The following is a 9,958-nucleotide window of genomic DNA, read 5'->3' as shown; positions in this document are numbered from 1 at the left end:
TCTACATTTTATTTTCATATCCCACAAAGATAAATATATTTTTAAAAATATATTATTCAAAGACCTGAACTTCTGGCAACTAATTAAAGCCAGTTAATGAGATTTCATGGTAGGAACAACTACGTAATCTTTTAACTGTAGACAGTTATCTCTTTTAAGCCTTCTGAATATAAATATTTTAAATGTTAAAGATCTTCATATCAACAAAGAACAACACAAAGAGGCAAAGTTAGTCAAAATTCCTTCTGAGGAAGGGTTCTGGAACAGAGATTATACGTAAGAAAAAGCTACTTACTTTCCTTTGGTGAGGTTCATGTTTGACAAACATCAAGATTTTTTCGTTTGAAAACTTAATTCTAGTATCATCTAGATGTGTTCACCAGAGTTTGTTCAAAACTGGGTTAAAACTACCCTGTTATTCAGTGTTGAGGGTACTTCAGATGAAGTCTCTTGTATTTACACAACAGCTTCAACCACAGACTTGGGTGATACAATGTATTTTACACGTGTAATTCTGTGGAGAACACCAAGCTGCAAGAAGTTTTGAGTACCTTGAAGGTCAAGTTTAAAATTAAGGTTGGTTTTGTTGTGGGTTGTTTTCTTTTCCTGTTTTTATAATCATCAATAGATTATTCTGTAAAATTATGTACTTTAAAGTGAAACTAAAATACAGAATACCTAGATAAGCAGCCACAGAACAGAGAAGTACGGAGTTACATGGATCAGAAACTAAATGTCAGTAATGACGTTTTGGTTTGGATCTATTAATTCACATTTGTACCTAGAATGGTGACTGTTATGTTTTGCTTGGTGCTGATAAGATTTCCACCAAGGTTGTGGGGTAGGTGATAAAAAAATGAGACATCTTTGCATAAAGACAAATTTTAAAGCCTTGCATGATTCCAGAACATCCCAAACAGCATTGTTCTGTGAAGAAAGCATTTAAAAATAGGTCTTTCTATACCAGAAAAAGAAAACTGAGACAACACTGTAACATATTCTCATGTATTTTTAGAAAAAGTCACTTTTTTCTGTCAGCTGTCAAAGCAAAGGATAAGAGATCAGCTCTATCAAAAAGATGGTATTTGAAAAACTTACTTTTAGGTTGGAGAACATGGAAAGGGACATTTAGACATCTCTGCTGCTGATCTTAAGAAACCATGCATGAGCTATACCTAGAACAGACTGGTCCTAATGTCTTGTCAGGAGAGGAGAGGGGGTAAATTCTTAGTGTCTGGCCTAGTCTTTATTTTTTTTAGTCAAATTCAGTAGCAAAAAAACATTAAATCTACAAAAAGTTGAAAAACATCAAGTGATTGTAATGTAACTTGCTTATTACAAACTGTACAGTGTTTTAGGAGCAGTGGAAAGGAGAAAGGGAAGTTCACTGTCAATGCAGCAATTCTCAAGGTTTTGACTGGGAATGGTGCCAACTTCTATTTCTGCCTTAACTGTATTCCTGGTGAGCTAAAACTACCTATGTGGATAAATTAGATACATGTAGCTTTCTTTACCCGTGTATTGATCAGGGCATGGGTGCGTCACAGTTTCAAGGTCATACTTTTCTTGCAGTTTTAGCTATATGCAAAGTGACCTTCTGAAAATAAGTATCTATTGCATTACAGAAAGAGAAGAAAGTAATGTTTTCTTAAGAGCAGAGTGAGTATACTAAATTAGAAAGATGAAGCACTTGGTAACAGTTTAGGTGATACAGTTCTCTTAAAAATGGTACAAAATAGAAAACTTTCCTAGCCCTTACATCTGACACGTTTTTTAGTTTCTCTGTAGTGGAATTTTTTAGTAATTTGGTTTTGGAAGTATTTTCCAGTATGTTTTCTGTTAATCAATAAAACTGTTCAGGTTCTTTTACAGTGATGTTTGTATGGATTCTACTTCATTTTGAATAAATGCTGGATTGATGACTAAAACTTTAGGGGGGTGATGCTCCAGTTGCAGGAAAAAAAAGGAGTAAAGATGTCCAAGGAAAGGAAGATCAAGGGCTGCTACAGAATAGGAAGCTTTTGTAAAAATGTGTGATACTGCTGTTGTAGACATTTTTTTATAAGAATGAAAATACTGAATAGCAGTTGCAGATAATCCTTGACTCCTACTAAAAAGTTTTTTAAAATATGTCTGCTTTCCCTAAAGTAGCAATTTTAAAGCAATATAAAATCCTTTTAATTTTTGTTCAAGTGTAGAAATCTTTCACAGTTGTGGTTAATTGCACTGCAGTTTGGCTAAATTGAATGGATATACTAAGCATACAAGAATGGAGTTTTAGAATAAATTCCATGCAGGTAAGATAAAAAACCTAGTCTGGGTGACTTTAGTATGCAGTTTTCATTGAAAACACTAATTCTGTAGGAAGGCAATGATAGTTTGGTGTTGTTTTTATTTAATATTTTGTAAGATTTGCCTTTACCCATTTAATAGATAAATACAAATGCCTAATCTCCAATTGCTAAATCTTTAATGCACAGTTCTAAAGAGGTATTTATTCAACAGCTGGAAATACTTAAAAGTAAAAAAAAAGTCTTTGACATTGTGAAGAATATTTTAATTCACTTCACTCATCCATTTAAAATGTTAATTTTACATATGAATGTTTTCATGTTTTAAATTTAAACTATTTGTCCCCATTGCATAAATGTAGCAACTGTGCAGTGGTTTATCAGTAATAATTAAGCTTTTGCTTTTCTCTTGCTTGTAAAAAAATTATCTGTTATGCTCTCTGTATTAAAAACACTGCATTCTCTTCTGTAGTAATTAATTCATGCCTAGTAAAATGCTAGTATTTAGAGAGGGTTTTTTCCATCATTGTTGTATTGTTTGCTTGTTGCAGGCTTTTTTAGCATAGCATTGCCAAGATTAGATATTTTCATCAGGTCAGTCTGTTTTAAGAAAACAACACTATTGTGTTAATATTCTCACAACTTGTTCTTTCACTTCCGCGTCAGGGTGATGCAGCAAAGACGCCAGTCTCTGAGCGAACGGGGCAGAGTCCCTGCAGAGCGTGAAGAAAACTGAGGCTTCGCTGTACTCCTCAATCATGGTGCCTTCTTCATCATTCATGTTCTTTTTCAGGTTTGCTGCAAATGCCAGGGCTCGAACCAGAATATCTCTGTTTATACAGTTGTCAAAAAGTAACACCAATGCTGGCACCTAGGATATTGAAGGATATATTCATACTTAATCACCAGCAGTAAGTACGTGTAACTAAATCTAACTTTAGAAAATGGAAAAAAATGTGCACCTAAACCAGAGATGTATGAAATCCCAGAACTTCGTATGCTGTGAACTCCTGTCAGAAAGTTGCACAGTATGCATGTGTTCTCTTTAGAAAAGACTGGCCTGTGCATCAACAGGCTAATAAATGCTTTGTATTTTCAATCTCCGAAATGTGTCTGTCTGGAAAATTCCCATTTGGAAGAGAAGGTCTGCTTTCCTTCTCAGTGATGTTTATTTTGCCCTGAATGTTTTTACGTTAGCGTATCTGATAAATGAAAAAATGAACCGAATATTTAGCTACCCTAACCTTGTTTTAATAATGAAAAGACAGCATTATCTAGGACCAGCTTTGCTCATGGCAGATAGCTCACAAATAAAAGCCACTGCATGTTTTAAGAAAGTTACTTTGGGGAGGGGGACAAGGATGCAGCACCATTCCAGCCCCTGACTGTTTTGGTGTGAGGACATGAAACTGAAAAAAACCTGTGTGCCAAGGCCAGCACAGCAAATGTCACACAAAGTTCTCCATGAAGAAATAAGTAAATGCACAGGGAAAGTTCACTTAGAGACAACAGTTTTATGTCTTTATTTGAGTAAAGGAGTGGGAATTTCAGTGGAATTTGGTTGGGTTTGGTACAGTATGTTGGCTATAGAAACAGCTATTGAGAAGGATCACTTACTGCTTCTATTTGATAATTTTCAATCTATATACTGACTGTGTGTCTGGAAATGAAGTTTTGGGTTCCTTATACATACTACAAACTGAAGTTCATTACCCCTTTGGTGGAAAGGGAAGGTTAGAACAGGCTTCTGCAAGTTGTCATTGATTATTTGGAATGGTACACAGGACATACAACCCTCTTCAAGTGCACAGGCCCTGTGCCTCTTCCTCTACAAGTACAGGATCCATATTACACTACCCTGTGAAATAAAGCCAGCCCACGAAAGAATGTGCACTTAGCTACTGATTTTAACCAGGTAGTGTCTAGAATTTGCTCTGGAATTGCATATATATTTCTAATATATTACAATTCTTCTAGTGCATGCAATATCTGAACAGGTACACATATATATATATGCTAAAAATAAAATAAAGCAGCAAGAATCTTACTTGAGGTCTGAGAAGATGTCTTGTCATGGCTGGGTTTGCAGATAAGTTCACAAGTACTTTCAAAACTTGAATCTGAAGTGAGGAATGTACAAGTTCATTAAAAGCTCCAAAACAGTAAGTACAGCTGTAATGGGCATCAATAATGCCAATGTTGACTTGGGAAGGAAAAGGTAGAATGGGTTAACTAACACCTTGAGTATTTTGGCATAGGGAAAACTAAGGTATAGACATGTTAGGAGCAAGTTCAGAGTGACTTAAACATCAAAATAAGGCAAGATCTATAAACAAATCCCAGTAGGCCAAATGCAGAGTATTTTTTTAAATACAAAGAGGATGGTTAAGTACTACATTTAAAATTATCTAAATCATATACAAATACACCTTTATGCTTTCTTGGACCTTGTGGTGCTAGTCTTTAAACACTAGGAAGAGGTCATATTACTGACTGTACTGAAGTACAATAGGTGTGTTTTGTTTAATGGAAATGTGTGTTTTGGAAAACTGGTTTTGATCTGATAGAGCAACCACATATACTGACAGTACCACAACATCTTGAATAAAAGCTGAGTTTGGTCCCTAACTGAAGCTTGTTTCAATATCACAATAATTCACAAATAAGCACAATTTCCAGTTGCAATCACTAAGGTTGCAAGAGGTGTCATAAGCGAACAAAAGTCCATGCATCAGTGAAGCCATTCCCATGCAGGTTCTTGCTCTGTGATACAGTAGCAATGCTGAGAGCAGAAGAGAATTCTAGAGTTGCTACAGCAAAGGCACAGGGCAATCACAGTGCACCCTGCACTGCTTTGGTAGAGCTGCAGCCCAATGGTTCCACTACCACGGTTTCCTTCCCTCCCCCCTTTTTGAATTTATATTGTGAAGCTAATACAGATCCATATTTTAGTGCATAAAATCTGTATCATTAATGAATATTTAGTTTTTCTTAGCACAGTCTTAACCATTTTACAAAACCAGTAAGAAACAAGACAAGTAAAGTAGCTTCATAAATGGCTTGTAAAAATAACACTACCCAGTACCTGTGTCCTTTCAGTTCCTTCTGAAAGCAAATGAAGAAAGCATGGAATTGAGTTTATCATCTTTTGGTGGTAGTCACTGGTAACAGACATATTTGTCAACAGCCTGAGTCCAGCTAGCTGCACATCAGAGTTCAGGGGAGCTGACTCAACAGTCCTACAAACTTGTATAATAAATACCTGGGGAAATGGGGAAGGAAATAAAGAGAGAACAATTTTTGATAAAAGAATATTTTCTGTAACAAATAGTATCAATGGCCTAGCTACAGTAACATAAATACTTCCTGAACATTGCTGGCTGAATGGCGAAGGTTCTTGGAAACAAGTACTTTTTTGTTTTGAATATTTCAAACATTCTATTGGCATGACAGAAGCAGACCACACAGCATTATGCTCACTGACCTTCCTGAAGTATAACTTGGTCTGAAAACTTAAAGTGCTTTGACTCCATTTCAGAAGTGACACAGCTGCTTTAAGGAGTTATTTTAAAAATCACTTACAAATAACTAACATCTTAAATATTGAAAACAATCTAAGGACAAGCCTTGAAATGAAATCCTTTCTCCCAACTATGTGGCCCATTTACTGGAACACTCTGTAGGAACAGCAATGACAACTGACATTAACAACTATTTTTACCAATTTTTCTTCTGGATGACAGTCTATAATGAATCTTAGAGTCCTAAATGAGAAAATTATTTTGCCCTTACCAAAGGAGTTATTTTCTACTTATGTACACCTATACAAATATTGGCAAGCACTACTTAATAAAAATTGCCCATTGCTAAAGATGCTACAAACCACCACATACAGTCACACTACCTTTTTATCAAGCTACTGAAACAAACTAGTAAGAGTCTTCAAATCTGCCTCAGCTCACCGCTTGGCCATTTTTTGGTCTATTGATTAATCAGATAGGTGATGCTTAATCCTTTCATACCCATAGCAGGTACTGTATTTACCAGTGGAACTTGTTATAATTTATACACACTATTCTTTTAAGATGGAAGTATCACCTGCAAAATTGGTCTCATACAAACCCAAGGGCTCAATTCCTCTTTTCTTCTCCCTCACCTAAGGAGTCCTGGCAAGTTCAGTGTGCAATCCATTCTATTAAACAGCCACTGTTGATGTTCTAGGCACATTTGGAAATCATCTTACCTCACATAATTTTGCTATAATTCTAGCAGCACAGTCTCTGTTTAATAGTATTCTCTGAATCTGAACACAAACTGCATAGGTTCCTGTCTTTTATTTTAAAAGTAAGTGCCAGTGAATCAATGTATTTCTAAGTTATCCTTTCAATCATCCAGATCTGCTGACTTGTATGTCTATCATCAAAGCATTTTGGCATAGTGGCTTGTATTTAACAAATATGCTGAAGGTCCTGTACTATCTCTTTGCCTTGGTTACTTTGATTTTTCCCATTAAGAAACTTACCTGTATCTCCTCCTGATTTTTCATATTCATACTCAAATTATTAAGTGCATTTAGTGCTTTTTCTTTAATTTTGGGAATGCAGTTGGAGAGCATCCCTCCAATAACAGAGACACCATCCAGATTCCGGATTATATCCTGAAATATAGAAGATATTTAATAAAATTTTTAAAAATTCAATTTAAATGCTGAAGCATTCCCTCAAAGTCTCAATTTTAACAAAAATGAAATATATGAATGAAGAATTCAAGAATTGACTGCTCTGTTTAAAGAGAGTATTAGCAGATACTACTTTATTGCTTCCACTGAAACTAAGAAGGGTCCTGCTTAGAAACAAAGTATTAGTTGCTGTTATTTGACAACAGCCCACCACCTTTGCTTTTAAAATCTCATCTGCAAAGCATGCTTAAAAGCACTTTGGATTATAAAGAATAAAAGGAAATTACTGCATAATGAGTTTATAGAACAGCCGAGCCAGATCACAGTAACTAAAAGCCCTGACTGAACAGGACAGAACTTCAAGATTCAGCTTCATATTATTATAGTAGAGGTTCTGAAACTTTTTCCATTACACTTGGTTTTATTAGTGTTTTAATCTTTCTCACTCAGACTGTAACTGTCTTTGAAAAAAAAAATACTGTTTTCAAAACAATTTAAAATGGACCAATGGACTTTGGGCTCCAGTTCCATTCTGTTCTATGAGATTTATATTAAGAAGGCAGTTTTGAGAAGCCAGAATAGACGGCTGTCATAAGTAACAGAAAGGACAAAATAAAAAGGGTAGGACCTTGGAGGTTAAACTGTTAAAAAGGCATGAAAATCTGCATCCAGCTCAAAAGTTTTTCTGCATTCTATGTCCAAATGATTTGGAGATATGATGCCTGGATAGTTGTAAAATTGCTAATGTGCAAACAGCACATAACTTTGTGAGGGATTAAAAAAACAGTTTATCTCACTAAATTTTAGATCTGGACCAGGTAGTATTTAACCTCCAGTTCAACCCTTTCATTAATTATAAGCAACAAAAGATATATTTACAGCACTTTGAAAGTACAGGGCTCTGTATGGACTTTAAGTGGTCCAAATATTATGATTCAATAAATTCTGTTGGGGAAGATGAAACAGGAAAGCCTTATAAATATGATTGCCTGACAAAAGATTTTGGGAATATGAAAACTATAAGCGACATCGAAATGAAAGCCACCTTTGAATTACCAAGTCTTAGTTACTGAACAACTGGAAAACAATGGTATGGCCAACTGAAGGTAATCCCCTCTTGATTGAAAAATACCCTCTGCTTGCAGGCAGGTCCAAGGGTCAGAGCAGACCCTACTAGCTCAGCAGAAGGGGTCCAAAGAGTAGTTTTTAGAAGTTAAGATGTAACACTCTATGGTAATATAAGAACTCTTATAGGCTGTATGTAAATGCTATAGGATTTGTATCTTGTATTAGATTGGTTAGTGACAATTAGAATATTCAGTACAGAAGATGATTTATTGTATTGTAACCAGGACTTCAGACACTCTTCGCACACTCTCTCTCTTACACACTCTTACTACAATCTCTCTCACTTCTTCACTCTCATTCCTCTCTCGCTCTCTCTCTCTCTCTTTACTTACACTCTTGTTCTCTTGGGCCTGCTCCGAGCTGCGGCTGGCAGCTCTAAGCAGTGCCCCTGTACCCACGCCCTTTGCAATAAACCGCATGTTCCAAGATCTGACTTCAGAGATCTCTCGTCTCCGTCTATGCCCGGTCCAGACTGAACCCACCAAAGCTCCCTACAAATTCTGTGAAGCTGGTGAATTATATTATTTGGGCCAGCAGAAATTAAGGCAAGATATTAAATGGATTTTAGAGCACAAGCTATCCTAGTGTTCAGTCCTGTGTCACTCTTTAGCAAAACAGCAGCTCTCCTCTGTCAGACTGGCTGGCATTGGACGTTGTTTTCTACAGAACAATACTCACTTGATTTACAGAGAAGGCAGCACTGTTGCTGAGAGTGATTAAAGCTTGCTCTTGAATTAATGGATCATCTGTGGCCTGGAGCAAATGAATAAGTTTCTGTAGAGCATCCACATCCGTGGTATGGGTTGACACTGGAGGACTACTGTCTGTCAGTGTTTAGAAATTAAATACTTGATACCAAGTTTGAAACCTTTCACTTAGTTGCTACTTAATGTTTTTTACAAAGCTGAAATTTAGCTCTCAGTTGTAGGACATACTGTTCTAAGTTTGTGCCCAACCATCATGTCATGGTAAAAAGACTGTTTTACAATACTAAGATTCTCATTCTTTTCCAGAGTCCTCTAATTACCTCTTCTCAAAGTGGAGAATAAAAGGAACACACAATTAGAGATTGAGGTGTGTTACCTCCTGCTTAACCAATAGCAAATTTGCTATTCAAAATTATTAGGAATATTCACCAAACATGGTTGGGGGGGTGGAGGGGGGCGGGTGTGGTTCTGTGTCCCTGAAATGAAATGTGGAAATCTGTCTGGGCACTGTAGGAAATAAAACTTCCAGTTTACAGACTACTACTTCCAGAATGACACTGTGCTAGTACCCTGAGGTCCTTTGACAAAGTAACAACCACAAATGTTAGGGGAACACTGCTGATCATGGCATCACTCAAACAACAGAGGAGGGCTGCTTCTGAGTCAGGATGATGTGATGGAATACCTGGCCTTTATAAAAGGGCAACAAATGCCATCAAAGGCCATTTTGGCTAGGTTGGAGGCAGAACTATTTAGCCAGCTGAAGAGCCATGAGACCCGATCTATGACTGCTGGACTAGTCATAGCTGAATGAAGATGACTCCTGAGAAGCTAACCAGTGCTTTAAGTTACCCAGCTTTACTGCCAACATCACACCAGGCAAACAACAGTGTTCTTTGGAGGTAAAGAAAAAAAAGAGGTCAAAGTTAATTATGATAATCCAAGAGCTCACTTCAAAAACAAAATTGTTTTTCATCCTCGTCTAAACACTTAGTTTAGCTTTGGATTATAGGGGGAACACACCTGCAATAACATAAGTAAACACACTGATCTGACGTACGCTTTGGGGCACTTAAAAAAAAAAAAAAAAAGAAAATTAGGCTCTCCTAAAAATAAACCACGCTCCAGAGTGCTCCAAACCTCCGCATGGCTGT

The 9,958-nt window shown here is 36.5% G+C and overlaps 1 protein-coding gene across 1 annotated transcript; it reads right to left on the bottom strand.

Annotated features, from left to right (window-relative positions):
• Window positions 1–989: 989 nt before the first annotated feature.
• ARMC10 (armadillo repeat containing 10) lies at window positions 990–8,931 on the bottom strand (the record flags this gene model as incomplete). Its single annotated transcript, XM_008642558.2, has 5 exons — window positions 990–3,162; window positions 4,340–4,411; window positions 5,377–5,553; window positions 6,814–6,948; window positions 8,776–8,931. Coding segments are annotated over 5 exons (792 nt in total), but the record flags the coding sequence as incomplete, so codon positions are not given.
• Between the last annotated feature and the right edge of the window lie 1,027 nt (window positions 8,932–9,958).

Source organism: Corvus brachyrhynchos, unplaced genomic scaffold (assembly GCF_000691975.1).
Source record: "Corvus brachyrhynchos isolate BGI_N302 unplaced genomic scaffold, ASM69197v1 scaffold239, whole genome shotgun sequence".
NCBI lineage: Eukaryota > Metazoa > Chordata > Aves > Passeriformes > Corvidae > Corvus > Corvus brachyrhynchos.
The sequence above is the reverse complement of the archived record's forward strand: the minus strand, read 5'-3'. Positions and strand labels throughout refer to the sequence as shown.